This window comes from Cervus elaphus, chromosome 19 (assembly GCF_910594005.1).
Source record: "Cervus elaphus chromosome 19, mCerEla1.1, whole genome shotgun sequence".
Taxonomy (NCBI): Eukaryota; Metazoa; Chordata; class Mammalia; order Artiodactyla; family Cervidae; genus Cervus; species Cervus elaphus.
Window position 1 is genome coordinate 14,363,848 of NC_057833.1, and position 19,703 is coordinate 14,383,550.

Sequence of the window (19,703 nt, forward strand, 5' to 3'; positions counted from 1 at the left end):
GTGAAGGAAGGTCAGAATATTGGTTTGGACAGGGAAGAAGCAGAAGCACAGATGGCATCAGCTGAACAAATCCAGTCAGTTGGAATATTAATACGTCTATACTGAAATGAAACTAAAGAATTTAAGAAATTTCTTTTGTAATGTTGGGTCAATGTTAAAAGCTTATGAAAGACAAGTGAACACAAGCAACTGAGTTGTACTCTAACTTTACATTAACATATATAAAAAATCCACACAGCACACACACATGCCCCATGTAAAACATTGCTTTGAGTTTTAATGTTTATTTCCCCAAGATAGCCTAGCCTGCACTCTACTTGGATAAATTTTACAAGCTAGTTTTCTGCTGCTTCTAGTTTTAAACTTTAACCATGTTTCTGATGACAAGGAATGCTGCAAAAATACTCTAGTTCAACAAAGAGTTATGATCACAAAATAATTTTTATCCATTCTACAGTGTTTCAGAATTACCAGTTGATTTTTAAACACAAAGTAGATATAGATGCTAATGGTGGCTAATCTGGTATGTTTCTTATAGCAAACTGTTGTTCATGCAACACTTGTGCTCAAAGGGGAAGGCACAGGATTTCCTACAATGAGCCACCTTATAAAGAGTTCTTTTTGTACAAATTAATTTATGTCACATTTAATTTAGTGTGTATAACCTCAAAACTGAGGTATTATTCCAATTTATAAAAACCACTTGCATAACTTTTATGCAAGTTTTAAAAATACAAAGTTTTCTCCCTAAAGTGGCTCAAAATAGATTGTTCATGGCTGCCTACATCTAAGATAAAAAGATTCTAAAACAATTGAACAGATTAGGCATATTATTAAAGGTGTTCAAACCATTACTTGATTTGTACATCTACTCAAACCTCTTCATCGGTCTTTATTCAGCAGTACATATGCACCAAATTCCATTTTAGAAGTTTCCATATCATTTTCATAGAAAACAAAGTTTGAAAACAAGTAACATTTAAACACAGCACGGTATTCTACCACAACTGAAACTTTTTTCTTCTTCTTCTTTACAGGACTCAACAAAATCTAAAAATGAACTAGGCTGTAGATTTACCTCATGCAAAGATCTTTATGTTATCTCTGAAAATGAAAAGGATGGCTTTTAAAAGCACATTTTACTGTTTTATACTATTATGGCAACTTGTGTACTGCAACACAGTCTATTTTGAGGGAAATTTATGATTTTTTTTCATGCAAAAATCTACACAAATTAGTTTTGATGATATGGAAAGCTTTTCATAGCATCAAACATTCATCTGGTGCAAATGCACAGGGAAACCTTCCTGAAAGTTTTCTGACTTGAGAAGCAACTAAAAAGCCATACTAGGTAAAGTAAATAAAAACTAAAAAGAAAACAAAAAACTCCCACAAAAAAAAAAAAAAAAACTAAAAAAGAAAAAAAAAAAAAAAAAGGAGGGGTGGGAAGAGGGGGGGCGGGAAAGAGGAAACACAGGCTGCAGAGTACACACCGTCTGCTGCTGAGCTGGTCTCTGTTGGCAGGTCCAGTGTACGGTAACACTTACGATCTCACTGATGATTCTACTAGTTTATCAGCCCCCTGAAGGCAAATCAAGCTTGCATGCGTTCACATACGCACCACAACCACACTCTCGTTCACAGTCACTCCAGGACTAGGAGTCTGCTTCATGAATGAAGAGCCCTAGATTTGAAAGATGAACCTGGCTCTCCATCACTGAGCCAGACATTCATTCAACATTGTCCACTCACACACTGCTTCATAGCAAGGCCTGGGCTCGTTTTCCTTTGACTTTTATGGGCATCCTATCTCTTTTATGCTTACAAGGCTTGAAGATGACAGTACTGCACTTTCCCCTCAATTGATACAAAGTCAATGTTCCTTCTCAGGCACTGAAGATCTGTGACCTGTAGCCCTTTTTACTTTGAACAACCTAAATAAGCATCCATGTAGAGTTTTCATTACATTTTGCCACTCATTCTCACTCGCACCCACTCGCCATCTTGACCTCATTTGGGCATTTTCTGTGATTCCAAATGAAATCTTCACATTTTCTTTCCCGATTTAATGCAGCAGCAGATCCCATGAGCCAAGCTTGATGGATCAAACCTTTTTATATATATGTATATATATATATATATCCCAGTGCTGCATTGTACCTAACTTCCACAACATCTTTCTAAAACTGGAACCCTTCTGTTGGTACATTGGCAGATGAATTGAAACCAAATGTTCCACCTTGTATTGCCTCTGGAACAAGGCTAGGATCTTCATCAATCTAAGGGGGAGGGAAAAAAAGAAGGTGATGGTTAGTTTTAAATTATAAAACAGTATTGTAGTTAACAGTTCTATTTAAAAAGTATCAGAGATTATATGGGTGGCCAACACTGTCCTACCATCCCTTGAGAACCCTGAAACACTTCATAAAGGTTTATTCCTTAAGGGATGCCAAAAGGGAAGAAACTGAAGAGAATGTGCAAAATGTGTATCTTCTGAAAGAATGAAAGAGATTGGAGATGGTACTATGACTCAAATTCAGAGAGTATACTCATTCTAACGCTACCACTTTTGGAGAGTAAGTGTATTCTTCAGTTAATATTTTAATAGCAACTGGAGACAACTTTTGAGCTTAAAGTAGTAAGATAATAGCCGTATTAAAATGGATAACTGATGTTCTTTCTACATGCTTTATATCTAACGGTTGAAATACCACAAAGTTATGTGCCTATGGTGTAGTTCCTATAAAGAGGCAAATCATCTTTATTATTCTTTTCACAATGTAACAGAGTAAGTAAGACCTGCATGTTGAAGTATTAAAAATCATTAAGGCTTTGTGTATACCTAATTATCAATTAGGACTTCTAAAAATATCCAACTTTAATACATGATAAAAGCTACTTTTAAAAAAGCATGCTTTTTAACAAATATTTTATTCTAAATAGGACTTAGCTTGATAATCTGTAGGTATAAATAGTCTAATTCTTTTTTAGTATTGTCGTTGTCAAGTTAATCTACAAACCATATATGCTTAACAAAATATTTAATAATATTCCATTTTCTTTTTTAAAAAGTTGAGAAAATCAATCCAGAAATCCACTGCTGGCTATATCTGATCACTATAATTTTAGATTTAACATTCCCAAAGAGATAATCCTAAAAATAATTCTTTAATTTCAACTACCATATACTGATAATCTGAAAACATTCTTCTATAGTATATATTATACAGTAACTTATGTTTCTTGGTAATTTTTTTTCACTGTATTTGTTTATCTTCATATTTGTTTTTGATCACAAACTAAAATTAATGGTGGCAATATATTCAAATACAGATTAACTGATTATTGTCATAATGGATTTATTATAGGATATACTAGCTTCATTATTTTGTTTATAAACACATTAAGCTATTAGCAATATAAAATATGATAACTATAGAGACATCAAGGGAAAATAAAGCCTAATTTATTCACTGTCAAGAAAATTCTCATCTTTTTTTGCCATTTGAGCTAATACTACTTTTTAATAACCCAAAGGACTTTAAAATACTGAAATATTATGTATCTATTTCAATTCCATTCCTCTAAAATACATACATATACATCCTAGCTTAAATTTCATCCAGACTTATGCTTATTAACTAAAACTAAGAAAATGATAAGATTATTAAATACATCATCTGAAGAGAAGAACTGATCAATGATCTCATAGGCCAATTTGTAGATGTCTTCATTTTCATGATTTTGAAGCTGTTCAATTTTCTCCAGTCCTGTAAGAAATTTTATGAAGTGAAATAATAATAAAATTAAAACAACAACAACACAGTGGCAAAAAGGTTACAATAATCTTGGGAACACATAATTGAATTTTGGGGTATCTATTCTAAAGGTGAATCTTAAAAACAGTAAGGTTTTATTCACAACATAAACATAGCATATTTATCTTAAAAAATTATCTGAGGGACTTCCCTGGCAGTTAAAACTCCACACTTGCAATGCAAACAGCATCGATTCAATTCCTGGTCAGGGAACTAAAATTCTATATGCCACGTGGCACACTGCAGTCAAAAAAATAAAAATAAAAAAAAGCCCAAACACCTGAGTGTTTAACTACATATAAATTAAGCAACAGGACATCTGTCTATTCAGAAGAAAATGATGTATCATACGTCAGTGTCTGTAAGGAGTAACAGTATGTGAAACTGCCCTATTAAAGCTGGGGATCCCTGGCGGCGCAGTGGCTAGGATTTTGGGCTTTCACTGTCATGTGGCTTGGTTTCAATGCTGGTTGAAACCGAGGATCCCATGAGCCATGCGACATGGCTAAAGAAAAAAACCCCAAATACCCCAAAACAAACAGCAAAACCCAAATGTGCAAGAAAAGTAAAAAAAAGTTAAAAGCAAGTTCTTTCTATTTTGTAGCATTTGCCAAATTTTTCAAGTGAGCATGTAAGAAAAAACTTTTAAGTACTCATGATTAACAAATATGAATGTTAAGACAGCTATTAAGTATAATGAAAAATGATCATGATCAACAACTATATTTCAGGGGAAAGAGGATTTTCCCCTGTAAATACTAGCAAATGTATTAAATCATAAGCAAAATATGTAAACAATCTATTGATATAAAAATTGAATACTGTTTTGCTCTGTAGTGGTTTAGTCACTAAGTCATGTCTGATTCTTGCAACCCCATGGACTGTAGCCCACCAGGCTCCTCTGTCCATGGGATTCTCCAGGCAGGAATACTGGAGTGGATTGCCATTCCATTCTCCAGGAGATCTTCCTGACCCAGGGATCGAACCCTTGCCTCCCAGAGGTGGTCTCCTGCATCGCAGGCGGATTCTTCACCAACTGAGACACCACGGAAGCCTAATAGGAGTAATAATTAATTTTAAAATCTCTGATTAAAGTGAAATTGCCCTTTCAGGAGTATTTGTCCTCTATTTCTTAAGTGGAGGAAATTGTTTTGGGCATATTTCTCACTTTACACACTCTCCTTATGGGGCCTTTCCATGAAAAGGTTTAACTAACTATTTACATATAGGGTGAAGACTTGTACTCATCTATGGCTTCATTTTTCTGAGCTTCAGATGCTTAAAACTTTAAACCTGCTTGATAATTCCATGAGGACATTTTATAAGTACCTAAAGTTCAAGCTGTTCAAACACAATGTTATCTGCCATTCTTCATTTACACTGTTTATTCTACTGTATTCGTACTGGTGATAATCAACAACAGTTTGAAATCTGAGAGAAAGACTAATTATTAAAGTTCCCCTTTCCCTCAATACTCTATAACAAAATCTCAAAAACCTCAAAGCCTATCCTATCCATTTCTTGAATCTTGTCACTTCCCCTTGTCTCTATTATCACTGCCTTCATTTACTGTGGTGTGATCGCTATATACTTTCCTAGGTGGTTTCCTGCCAGGCTCTACCAGGGTTCCATTCCCCTCATACCCATGCTCCATTTAAACATACCAATTCCCTTGGTAAAATCTTCCAATGACTTGTTGTACCCTATGGCAGAGGATCCTTTGGGAAATTTGTAAGCTAGGTTTTACTTCCAGTGAAATAGGCAATGCTCAAGATCTATATTTTTATATTAATATTTAAAAATAAAATTTTAATTATTAAAAGGTTTATATGGTAAAAGAAAAAAATACACAAGTAGGAAAAAAAAATTAACTATTCCTTTTAAATTTTAAATTTTTTAAGTTTTAAATTTTTCTGGAATTCACTTCCTAACTAGTTTCCTAACAGTATTTCCCATTTCCTGTTCCCAACTTGACAGTTATGAATTTTGCTGTTGTTGTTCTACCTGTCACTTTGTATGCTGTGTATCACTTAAGTAACTTTAAAAACAAACACTTTCTATTAATTTTCAAGTCTCCGAATTCTATTAAATAAGTTGAAGATACTAGTTCTCCTATTTTTAGCTACCTCTCCTTTCACTTCTATCAGAAACAGCTTTACTTTTATGCTCACCTAGGTTGGTAACATGTTGTTCCACATCCACATCAGAAACTCCCATGTTCTGTGTAGATGTTCATCTTAAGAGCTGAAAGCTACGGCATGCTGTGCACCGCCAGATTTGGGACCCACTGCCTTATAGTGTCTGCTGTGCTGCAAAGCTTCTAAGACTAGGGGCCTGATCAACGGCTAACTCCATAGTCTCATCGTTCGGTGGTTTCTACTTCATACTTTGTGATTTAGCAACACTGAACTACTTTTAATTTGCTGAATGCTATTTCTCACCTCAGACTTTGCTCATGGTGTTATCTCTGCCTGGAACACCTTTCATCCCTTTTCACTTTATTAATCCTTATCCATCTCTCAAAATCTAGCTCAGGTCACTTCCTACTTCTTCCAGGACAGATTAGGTATTTCACTTTGTTGCACATTTCTATTAGGTAATCAGCACATTAAATCAGTTCATGTCTATCTCCCTGATCAGACCACATGCCTTGAGGGCAAGGACTGTGTCTCGTTTAGCACTGTCTTCCCAGTACCTTTAGCACAGTGCCTGTTCAATATGTGGCAGCAATTCAGTCACCTAAACATATGCAGGAAGCTGAGCAGGACTGTACATATAGAATATAGTATTTATTTGATTCTATTACTTGATTAAGACAGAAAAATATAGAAGTGTTGCATTTGAAAATAAAATAGTTACAAAAAGAACATTAAAATGTGGAATAACAGCATAGAATAAACTTACCTCCACATTCTTCTATAAGATTGGCTATGGTTTCTGCCTCATCTTCAGCCATTTTTAATATATTACTTAGTCCATCGAGTACTACTTGCACAACTTGTGCATCTTTTACAGTCAGCAAGTTGCAAAAAGGTGGGATAACATTTTGTTGGATTAGGTAGGCCACCTGAAGAGGAAAAACAACATGATATAATAAATGTTCAGTGAATTTCATTTGTGCACTCTGTTATCTCACTGGAATAATTTTGACTTTATAATCTTGAATTTGGAAATATGGCCTTATTTCTCACATGTTAAGTCAGCCTACATTAAACTAAACTTATTTTCTTTTTAATGCAGTATGTTTATTTTTCATGAAGAAAAACTAAAGTGAAAATGAAGGAATCACTCAACTTCATATGACACACTTCTCTGCCGTAAGGAGTGCTTCCTTCAGAGATCCTTTCTCCTTTAATATTAAATTATGAAGTCAGTTAAGAGGCCAGATAATTATTATTTTTTTTAAACTGTAATTGTTCAATGTGACAGCATCCTCTCTTGGCTTTAACATTTAGCACTCTCATATACCTGGCCATCTCTCAATCTGCTATTCTATGGTTCCATAAAATTTGCAAATTTTCTATCTTCTTTATATTTTATTAGTTATTGCCATGCAATATATTTATATTCTGCTCTATATTCATATTTGAGTGGATTCAGTCTATGGCTTATCTGTGAAAATTATGTGCTCCAAATTTGCCCCTATTTACTTGTCTGTGAAACATATCTGGTACTGGGACTTTCCTGGCAGTCTAGAGGTTAAGACTCTGTGCTGCCAATGCAGGAGGAGGCAAGGGTGTACAGTCCCTGGTCCAGGAACTGGGATCCCACATGCTGTGCAGTGTGGCCAGAAGATAACAAATAAATAAAACTCACTTTCTTTTGCCAGTTGGCACAATGTTAAGCTCTGTTACCTGCACAACTCTGAGAGTGAGTGTTTCTTTAAATTTTATGACCGAGGCATCTCACATTATTCACCCTAGTTCCTAGTCCCAGTTTTTAAGTTGAATTTAGTTCCTTGCTTGGTTTACTGTCAGATAATTTTTGTTGTTGTTCACTTGTTAGGAGAATGTGTGAGGCAGTTTCATTCTGCCCTATTAACCTAAAAAGTCTTGTTTTTTTCCTTAACATTAAAAAAACAAAAACAACCCTAACGATATAAGTGCTTCATCTTACCCTATGTTAGAAAAATTCTTGTAGGCCAAGAAGCTGGAAAGAGAACACTTCACATCTACAAAATATAACTAAAGGAAGTCAAGGTGACATTTTTATATATCACAGGATGTCTATTATCGTGCTATTATCTTAAATTATGATTTACTGAAATACAAATCTTAGAATTATTAGTACTGTTACTTATCAGTTTTGAGAAATATATAAGAGCTGAACTTACTTGATCTTTTCTCCCACTAATTGTTAAGTTACTTATGGCCCACGCAGCTTCTTTCTGAGTGCCAAAATCTCCCTATAAAAGCAAAGTAAAGGATATAAACTGTAATATAAGATAAACTGGAAAAGGTGTTTCCTGAAATGATTTTTCAACTGCATACTCCCCCTGGTTTTCTTCTAGCCTTTATGTATTCATATAATAAAGATAAGGTTTTGAACCCAATTTAACCTAACCAAACGGAGATTCTATTTTGTGAACTTTCCCAACAACAAACTGACTTGATATTGCTGTTCATAATATCAAATGAAGTCAATGATAAAAAAAAATCAGTTAGAAAAAAATAAGGAACTTATAATTTTACTTTAGTCAAAGTAATGTCAAAGTAAAATAAAGTATCTTTTAAACACATAGTTTTAAAAATAAAAATACCCATCATTAATGAGACTGTGAGAGACTACTCTTATAAAGGTTACTCTCATACAAATTAAAAAATAAATTTAAAAATCATTTAAAAAGTCATATATTTGATTTAATAATCTCACCTTTGAGAGTTAACCAAGAAAATTTAAAAACTGCAATGGATTAATACTAAACACTGTAAATCAACCATACTTCAAAAAAAAAAAAAAGCTACAGTAGGATATCTACTTTTACTTATCAGATTGAGAAGACCCAAGTATCTGTCAGTAAGACTGGTAGAAGTGTAAAACAGTACACAACCTTTCTAGCAATAAATGGGCATTATATAGCAAATTTATACCTATGTCTATTTGTGGATCCAGTGATCCTAAATATAACCTGGCACGTGGAAAAAACTTTACATAGACATTTGCTTATATTTAAGGAAGAAACAATAGAAGAATAACCCCAAAATTAAGGGAAAGAATAGGGAAGAACAGATGGAAACAGAAGTTAGACCTTTGTGTATTACCTTAAAAACAAGGTACTTATTTTTCACTTGGAAACTCTAAATGCTTCACATAACCAAAAACAAAATAAACAAGGGAATTTCCCAGTAGTCCAATGGTTAGGTCTCTACACTCTCATTGCTGAGGGTCTGACTGGGGAACTGAGAAACCATAAGCCTCTTGGCATGTGCAAAAATAAAGAAAAATAAAACCTCCAAACTGAAGCAATTCCCCCAAATAAAAAACACACAGAAACAAAAAACTGTATATGAAGCTGGTGGCTTAACTACACATATAGAAATTATTTCAAGTGACATTATTTTTAAGTACATCATCGATAGAATATATCCTAAAGACAAAAAAATCCTCAAGGAAATCCCAAAAGTGGAGTAGTTATGTTGTTTGCATCAATGTGGTCTTGTTATTTTGACAGATTTTATATTATATACCTCAATATATATTAGGTAATATGTCTACAGAAAGATTTCCAGCATAGACGAAATAAAAATACAAAATCAAAGAAGTGAAAATAAAATAGTTATCTTACTCAGTGATATCTGATAGCTTTCTTTCATTTATGATTTGTTTTTATGAATTTTCATGTTTACAAAAATTACAATATGTATATCTTTAATTTTCTTAAAAAAAGAAAAAATTACCTATTTTATTCATTCAAGCCTCGATACCATGACAATCTTGTAGCAATGATCATTCTTAGTATCTGAACAATGACCTTTAAATACCACTTGCTACAAAAAGGAACCAAGACACCCTGAAAATAGTTAATTCTAGGTCTAGGTCAGAAAATATACCAAAAAAATTGTAAAGTAATTAGCCTCCAACTAATAAAAATAAATGAAAAAAGAAAAAAAAAAAAAAGAGAAAATATACCAAAAAAAAAAAAAAAGCCCAGGAATCATGTCATATTCAAAAGGTAGGAAGCTCTCAAAAAATACTCGGGTGATGTTAAAAAGACAGGCACCAAACTTAAAAGAGATTCCCATTGGTCAGGGACAACCTGAGCGTCAGAAAGAATAACTACAAAGGACTGAAACTTATAATAAAAAGAGATAAATGTAAATCCATAATTTCCTAATGACACTGAAAACTTTGCACTAGTCTCCTTTTGAGGTTGTTACGGAACAATGTCATTCTAAAAACTGAGTGATAATAAGCAGGAATCAAACATTTATCTTGCTTTTCCTATATGAAATGTATTTAAGAGTAAACAGCTGATAAGGAAACGCTCTTTAATCTTCTTTACTGAAGAATCAGCCTAATACATAAAGAATGACAGAATTACAAACTCATCATTTTGCAGTTCCTAGTAAAATAAGGGATCTAGGTAAATGTTCATCTTGATTGCTTAAAAACCACTATGTGAAAGAATGGTGACTAACATTAAAATAATGGGTGGAATGGTCTGGTAACACCTGAGCTCACTTATCAATCTATATTATCACTAAACGTAGCAGAAACAGAATGTATCTCCCCATGAGAATCATTAGAGCATTAAATATTTTTCCCTAAACACTGAACCCAATCTAGCAGTTTGTAAGAAACATGGAGGAAAAGAGGATAGAGATAACTTCTCTTTAACGGACAGATCATTGGTCAGGAAAAAACCCATATGTTGTGATTGTGACATTTTATTTTTTGATTGTGACATTTTAAACTGTGTCTTTCCCAAACGTTAATGTAAGCATGTGATGACATGGCATATGACTAAATAGCACAATTACTTGCTGTTTGATCTTGGGCAGTTAATTGGTCTATACTATAGTTTCTTCATCTGTCAAATGGGAATAATTCTTGACCCTTACAGAGTATACAGTATTAAATAAGGTAATATATGTAAAGTGCATGGAACAATACTCAAGCATATCTAATTTTTAATAAATTCCAAGATAATGGTAATTTTGATAAAAGAATGATAAGAAAAAGGGCCAGTGGTTTCTAAAAAGAAATGCTTCATGTATATAAAAACTGCTTGAAAGTTTTAATATTAATACTACATTACTATACTACTTATGCCACTGGATCGATTCTAATTAAACAGAAAAATATATATTCACATAATTAGTTATATTAAGTTCTTTTCTTCTTACACAGACACTAACAAGATGACTTTCTTACCTTATCCAAAAGGTGTATTATCATTGGTACAAGATTGGCATCAATTACTGCCTGAACTTGCTGCTGATTTCCTGCAGTGATGTTAGAGAGGAACCACACTGCTTCCTGCAGAAAAAAACTCCTTTAATGTTTCTTACTAAAAAACAAAATCTGCAGCTGAACTAGGAAAAAGCATTCACTACCATGACCAAATGATTTTTACTATGGAATGAGTTCCGTAATAAAAAATTTCAGAATCTGTATTTCCCTGTCCCCTTTTCTGTATTTTTCCCTGGACAAATTGCTAATGAAATAAACTAACTCTCTAAAAACTTCTTGAAAACGTTCTAAGCACTAAGACTACAAAGAAGCTTGGCTGAACAAATACTAAGGAATTGATGAACTGTAACAACCCAGTGGAGGTGATGGCATTCCAGTTGAGCTATTTCAAATCCTGAAAGATGATGCTGTGAAAGTGCTGCACTCAACATGCCAGCAAATTTGGAAAACTCAGCAGTGGCCAAAGGACTGGGAAAGGTCAGTTTTCATTCCAATCCCTAAGAGAGGCAATGCCAAAGGATGCTCAAACTACTGCACAATTGCACTCATCTCATACTCTAGTAATGTAATGCTCAAAATTCTCCAAGCCAGGCTTCATCAGTACGTGAACCGTGAACTTCCAGATGTTCAAGCTGGTTTTAGAAAAGGCAGAGGAACCAGAGATCAAATTGCCAACATCTGCTGGATCATAGAAAAACCAAGAGAGTTTCAGAATAACCATCTACTTCTGCTTTATTGACTATGCCAAAGCCTTTGACTGTGTGGGTCAAAACAAACTGGAAAATCCATCAAGAGATGGGAATACCAGACCACCTGACCTGCCTCCTGAGAAACCTGTATGCAGGTCAAGAAGCAACAGTTAGAACTGGACGTGGAACAACTGACTGGTTTCAAATTGGGAAAGGAGTACAAGGCGGCTGTATATTGTCACCCTGCTTATTTAACTTATATGCAGAGTACATCATGAGAAATGCTGGACTGAATGAAGCACAAACTGGAATCAAGATTGACAGGAGAAATACCAATAACCTCAGATATGCAGATGACACCACCCTCATGGCAGAAAGTGAAGAAGAACCAAAGAGCCTCTTGATGAAAGTAAAAGAGGAGAGTGAAAAAGTTGGCTTAAAACTCAACATTCAGAAAACTGGTCCCTTCACTTCATGGCAAACAGCTGGGGAAACAGTGACAGACTTCTTTTTGGGGGCTCTAAAATCACTACAGATGGTGAATGCAGCCATGAAATTAAAAGACACTTGCTCCTTGGAAGAAAAGTTATGACCAACCTAGACAGTACATTAAAAAGCAGAGACATTACTTTGCCGACAAAGGTCTGTCTAGTCAAAGCTATGGTTTTTCTAGTAGTCATGTATAGATGTGATAGTTGGACTATAAAGAAAGCTGAGTGCCGAAGAATTGATGCTTTTGAACTGGTGTTGGAGAAGACTCTTGAGAGTCCCTTGGATTGCAAAGAGATCCAACCAGCCCATCCTAAAAGAAATCAGTCCAGAATATTCATTGGAAGGACTGATGCTGAAGCTGGAACTTCAATACTTTGGCCACCTGATGCGAAGAACTGACTCACTGGAAAAGACCCTGATGCTAGGAAAGATTGAAGGTGGGAGAAAAAGGGGACGAGAAATGATGAGATGGCTGGATGGCATCACCAACTCAATGGACGAGTTTGAGTAGACTCTAGGAGTTGATGATGGACAGGGAGGCCTGGCATGCTGCAGTTAATGGGTCACAAAGAGTCAGAAATGACGGAGCAACTGAACTGAATACAAACACAAATCTTATTTATATACTCTTCTATTCTGATCAAGAGTCCTAGCCAAAGCAGATGACTATCTCAATTATTCATGATGATTGAAACACACAAAAATGAAACAATGGATTGTTTTTGTATACTTGTTTGTAATATTCATTCACTGCACCATCTCTCGCAAAGATAAAACAGAATCAGATGTTCAACTGCTTTACTGGTCTACCTCAATGATCTTTTTATGCTACCCTTTATACCACAATGGTGCTACTGCTACCAAGATGATTAGAAGTTGCTTTTCCTTATAGAAAATAAAAGTCACTTGAAAACACAGAATGAAATGAGACAAAATATCTGCCTAGTGTCCTATGTAGGATATTAGTATAATTTACAAACTTAATAAATTTATTAAACATATGAATTTACTAAAGGAAACATTTTCTCTCTTTTAAAAAACAAGTAAACAAGTTTTACTCCTAATGTGCAGAAGGCTCTTTTGGATCAGATCACAGGATCACGTTCAATGAACCTGTCAGAGATTTTAGGGTGTCAGGCTACTTAGGTGAGCTGCTCCTGGGCTATAATCATCGGCAGTGTTGTAACCAACAACCCACGTGCTTCTACAACAGCCTCAGATGCACTCCAGTATCAGCATCACCAGTCAGAGCCCCCTCTTCATAGCCTCCACAAGCACACACGCACACGCGCGCACACACACACACACACACTATCAGACAGTTAAAAAATATTAAACTTAAGATTACTTAACTTAGATATTAAAATTTTCTAATCATACAACATTTAACACCCAATTATCTCTATTTCATCATTTCCAGGAGAGCCAAGTTTGCACTGTTTGCAACTGGTTTATTGTAAAAATGGAAAATCATGTACCAGTCCATATCATAAAGAGTAAAATATCTTACTTTCTCTTAATGTCTAAATGACAACTGATATTAACAACAAATATTAAAGATACTCAACCCCCTAATTTCATAAATGAAAATGGTTTCTTCACATGCTATTTAACAGTATTTAAAAATACTTACTTTATTAATTTTCTCTTTGGGATGTGTCAGAAGTGCAGGGAAGTGTGAAAGAGCATCACAGTTTAAAACTACTTGTGTTTGCTCATCAGTTCCAGTAACAATATTGCCTACAGCTCGAAGTGCTGCTGTCTGAAACATAAAAATATTTAATGAGATGTTGTTCTATAGGAATCACTCCTTATACACAAAGGTGTATTAGGCAGGCTATGAGAAATATCTTCATTCATTCATGGCAACCTGTATTTTTGAGCAAGTTGTGTCAGACACTGATTTAGAAACAGAGGAGTGAATAGGACAGATACAACCTCAGTTCTTAGGGAGCCTCCATTACTGTAAGAGGAAACGGTCAATAAACAAGTAAGTATGAAGGATAACTTTAGATAACAATTATGACTATAAAGAAAATAAGGTAACACAAAAGTTTTTGTGTGAACACATGTTTTCAGTTTTCTTGGGTATACACCTGGGTGTGGAATTTCTGGGTCATATAATAACTCTAACTTTTCCAGGTACTGTCAAATTATATTCCAAAGAGGCATACCATGTTACATTCTTACCAGTAATGTATGAGGATCATACTTTCTTTACATTCTTGCCAACACGTTACTGTCTTTTTGATTATAGCCATTCTGGTATGTATAAAGTGGTACTTCACTGTGGCTTTGATTTACACTGCCTTAGTGACTAATGATGTTGAACATCTTACGTGCTTACTGACCATCTGTATATCTTCTTTGGAAAACATCAATTTTTAAAAACCATTTAGAATTGGGTTGCCATTTTTTGTTGGGTTTTAAGAGTTCTTTATGTATTCTGGACACAAATCCTATTTCATATATGATTTGTGAATATCCCCTTCCATTGTGTGGGTTGTCTTCTCACTTTCTTGATGGTCTCTTTAGAAGTTTCAAATTTTGGAAGTCCAATTATTTTTTTGGCCATTTTTTCTTTGGCTTCTTGCAGTGTCAAATCTAAGAAACTACTAATTCAAAGTTATGAAGATTTATGCCGTCTAAGAGGTTTATACTTCCAGATGTTTCATAATAGCTGTTTGATTCATTTTTGAGTTTATTTTTAAAAAATATGGTGTGAAATAGGGATCCAACTTCATTCCTTTATATACGGATATCCAGTAGCCTCAGCACCACTTGCTGAAAAGACTGTTTTTGCTCATTGAATTTTCTTGGCACCCTTGTTGAAAATCAATTGGTCACAAATGTGTGAGTTTCTTTCTGGACTCTTGATTCTATTTCATTGATTTGTATGTCTATCCTTATAATAGAATCACAAAATTTTGTTTTCTCTCTAGCTTTGTAGTCAGGTTTTGAAGTGAGAAGTCCCCAAACTTGATTCCTTTTTCAAGACTGTTTCGGCTATTTCTGAGTCCACTGTATTTTCAATATGGATTTTAACAGGAACTGCATTTCATCTGCAGATAATTTTGGGAACCACTGCCATCCTAATACTGAATCTTCCAATCCACAAACATAAGTATCTTTCTACTTATTTAGGTCTTATTTAATTTCTTTCAAAAATGTTTCATAGTGAGCCAGTTTCTTCAACAAGTAAATTTAATAAGCGAAAGAAAAGAGGAAGAGTAACAGAAACATAAGGACATAACTACTAAATGTAATGTGCTGACCTTGTTTGAAGACCTACTGATTTTGTCAAGTTGTGAAAAAAAATGAGGCAAAAAGTAAAATTCAGATACTGATTGGATTTTAATGATTATTTCTAAAGTGCTCTGGGTACTGTGAATGTTAAAAAAAATAGGCTTACTTCTTACAGATGCAAGCTGGATGCAATTATACAATATCTGGGATTTGTGTCAAAGTAATCTGGAGGGAAAGTAGAAATATATAGGAAACCTACATAGTTCATTATTCTTTCTACATTCCAAAGTTATGGCATGAAAAATTTTAAAAGTTTAAAAAAAATCTGTATTAGTTATCAGGTAAGGTATAGAACAGTAAATTTCTTTGAGGGCTGGCTAAAGTAAAAGTCTCAGCCCTATTTTCTCAAAGTCCAGTATTAAAAGTGAAGATGCATTCAGAAAAAACAAAAACAAAATGCAAACCAAAAACCTATACCAAGACTTAAGTACCACACTTAAGAAATGCAAACTTCATGATAAGGATTTAGTAGGAATATTTAAAATAGACTACAAATACCCCTAAATGACAAAGTATTCTATTAATTAATTATTTCTGAATTTAGCTAAGTGTTCCCTCTTTTCTTTCAAGTGCTTTCAATTTTAGAGATGGGTTTTCATTTTGACAGCATATTAATAACCTAAAGAGCTTTTTAAAGCCCAGATTTCTAGGAAATATAGCAGATTTACTGAAACAAATTCTAAAAGCTGGGCAAGGGAAGCCAATTTTTCTCTTTAAACTTCACACACCTGATTTTATCATCTAGCCAAGGTTAATAAAGTGAATCTGGTTAACAATTTTCCTTATGCTATTATTGTAGTTTACAGGTTCTTCGTCACTCTATGATTAAAGCATGCTATTTACCTAAGAAGGACAGGGAGAGCTTGCTGCACCTCCCTTTACCACCATAGTTTGACAGTTATTGCTTATAACTGTGTGAAATTTTCACCTTCTCTTTATTTGCTCTTTCTAGATGTAGGTTCTTTGGGATACTTCTACAGAAGGATTTTAAAATAATACAATAAAACAAAAATCAAAGAAAACGATTTTAAATAACTGGAAGAATGCAAGTCAGGAAGCCCCTAAGCAGCACATTTCAGTACCAAGTCTTTATCACAGTGCCAGTGATGCTGAGCATTAACTAAGCTTGCCAGGTGCAGTGAAGAAGAGTAAGAAAGGACAGCTGTAGAGGAAAAAAGAGTAGGAGAGTGAGAGAAGAAAAATAGGGAAAGCAGGAAAAATAAAATCATCAACACTTGTTTCAGATGCTACCTAAGTTGCTTTAAGAACTGCCCTGCTCTACATTAGAGATCAGTAATTTACAAAGAAGTCAACTTGGCTTTTTTTTCTGAAGGAAAAGGGATATTCTTGTAGAAATCATACCTCATTTTCTCCTTCTTTAAAATGGGGATATAATAACTCACTCTTTTCCATCACAGATATGTTTTATTAGACTAAAAAATACTTTAAACTATTAATATTATCCATATTTGAATGTCATGTTTAAAGCAGACAGTAGCATGTTTTTATTAATAAAAAACTCACCTGCACTTTAACTTCCTGGTGGCTGAGAAGAGGAACCAAATGAGGGACTATTCCAGAGTCTATTACCATCTGTATCTGTTCGTTGCCAGCATCAGTAAGGTAAGAGAGGGCCCAAACTGTATCTACCAATATCTAATGAATAAAAAAAATTCAAATAATCCTTGAATACTTTCTCATTTCAAAAATTGTTAACCATATGGACTAAACTCTGATTGTTCTACCATCTTCTTTCTTCTGTTTGCTCTCACTTAAAATCACTGGAATGTTAGTCTTCTCTATGATACTAAGCATAATCAACTATGAATGTCTGTATCAAGTATGTTCATGTTCCAGTCATATTTAGGATATTGAGGTTAATTATGATCCCAATCACAGATTGATAGCCACTCCTCAATCTCAAAGATACAAATATACAAATATTTTATGTAGCACATAACATATGAGAAAAGGACATTCTCTTTCCCAGATGCTCAGACTGAGGGGTAATAGGCCCAAGGACATTGTGATAAATGCATTTAGTTGGAAAGAGTGTATGTATCCAACATTATATGTGTATGTATCCACAATGAAAACATCTGGGGTAGGTGAATATACTCAAGGTGTTCTCACATCAGTACCATGTTGGTTGGTCTAAAGCCAACAGTCCAGTATTAGGATTATAGTACTTTCATCTTTTCCAACCAGTTTGCTTTGCTCTGTAAAACTAGAGGCAACTACCCAAATAGGAGAAGTCTCCCACAGCTACAGATAAAGACATTAAAAGCAACCACAGGTCAATCTGTGAGATCTATAATCAAAAAACATGTTCTAGCTTAAAAAAACAAAACAATGAACCAACCAACCAAACTACAATTTACATCAGCTGCCAAAACTACTTTTTCAAAAAAGCTCATGTAATTAACTTACTATGATTATATTTCAAAGTACAACAGGCCATTGTGTTTCATCTTTGTATGTTAAGTCCTAATTAGAAGTTACGGCAAAACAAAGTATGACAAACAACTGTTAAGTTGCTAAATAATGCAATTATTGACAAAGACAGTAATAAATAATTATGCCTGAAACTTTACTTTCAAAGCCTTTCTAGAATATGAACTCTATGTCAAAAGACAAGCCAAATAAGTTTGAAATCTTTAAGTTCTAAATCAATGGTATATTTATAACATCGAAGAAGCCCCTAGAAGAAAATAGCACTTTGTCATTTTTCCTTTCAGAAATTTAAGAAGCACTATGCATATTTTTTAATGTAAAAAGACGACGTTGAATGAAAAAATTCACACATATAATGAAGTATCAAAACATGTGAGACAACTAAATTTCAACTTACAAAAGTAACTTCATATGCACTTTTTGTGTCAGCAAAGTTAAGTCTATGGATAAGTTTACTAATTACAACTCTAGTGTAATTTCAATATTTCACTTATGGTTTATGGAAACAGTTTCATTATTTTAGTTATTTTTACTTCTTTGATGGCCTGATTTATAAGTGTTAACCTAAGAAGATTTTATTTTTAGTAAACACTATTATTTAGCGAACAGTATTACTAATGCTAGTAAAAAAAAACAATGCAAACTGGCTTGGGAAATTCAAGATAACATCAAGAGCAAGAAAAATGGAGTTACAATCTCAAATGGATTGGAGTAAACAAGTGGAAAGAACACAATACAGCTCTGAATAAGGTCAACCAAGATGTCTGGTTTTTCCAGTAGACTTATAAACTTTGAGATTAATCTTTCTTGGAAATCTTTTAAAATATGAAAAATTTGACTATAAGAAGCCAAAACCAAAATTTGCTTACATGTGTGTTTTCTGTTTGCTTTTAAAGATCTTAGACTATGTGGAGCTATAAAAAATATCTTTAGAGCAAAGATCATGTTACTCTATCAATGTCAAACACATAATATAATTCTAACTTAATGTAGTATAATTTGAAGTTTAAGTTGTTCCGTATCTTTAGAGAGATCTTGGCAAAAAGGTATTACTACCTAAGAAACTGAAGAAATGAAGCTGTTTGTCACACACTGATCATACCAAACTGTGTTTTTGAAGAACTACACAAGTTTCTGATGGATGCTATGCGTTTTGTCCATGCGATTTCCTTTTACCCATAACATTTCTAGCTCCTCTAACACAGGAAGGCTAGACTGACTTTATAAGCAGTTAGAGCTGTTTCCTACTCATTCATTCTTCCTGAGTTGCTTTTTCCTTTGCTCTCTGTGTTAGAAAGAATGAGTAGGATATATTTATTATGTTTATTTTTTATTTTATTTTATTTTTTTTAATTATGTTTAAAATCTGGTTTACACCTATTTTTCCCCCCTGTTGTTTGGATACTCAAGAATTATCTTTATACCAAGTGAGACCATTAGCAAAGTCACTATAAATGAATTAATAGAGTAATAATGAAATTAAAGAGCAACTGATGTTTATGGTTCGGTGTGAGAATGGTGTATGAATGCA

At 33.9% G+C, this 19,703-nt stretch overlaps 1 protein-coding gene and 1 non-coding gene across 2 annotated transcripts in view; both read right to left on the reverse strand.

The window, feature by feature from the left end:
* Positions 1–250: 250 nt before the first annotated feature.
* KPNA4 (karyopherin subunit alpha 4) overlaps positions 251–19,703 on the reverse strand; it is a 58,453-nt gene continuing 39,000 nt past the window's right edge. The window contains exons 11-17 of the mRNA XM_043874056.1: positions 17,243–17,374; positions 14,046–14,174; positions 11,193–11,297; positions 8,152–8,223; positions 6,723–6,885; positions 3,676–3,770; positions 251–2,279 (exon numbers count right to left, since the gene is read on the reverse strand). Coding sequence (XP_043729991.1) covers positions 2,181–2,279; positions 3,676–3,770; positions 6,723–6,885; positions 8,152–8,223; positions 11,193–11,297; positions 14,046–14,174; positions 17,243–17,374 — 795 coding nt within the window. The 3' untranslated portion in view covers positions 251–2,180. The remainder of the gene's footprint in view (positions 2,280–3,675; positions 3,771–6,722; positions 6,886–8,151; positions 8,224–11,192; positions 11,298–14,045; positions 14,175–17,242; positions 17,375–19,703) is intronic.
* Positions 13,493–13,831, reverse strand: LOC122676284. Its single transcript, XR_006335552.1, has one exon.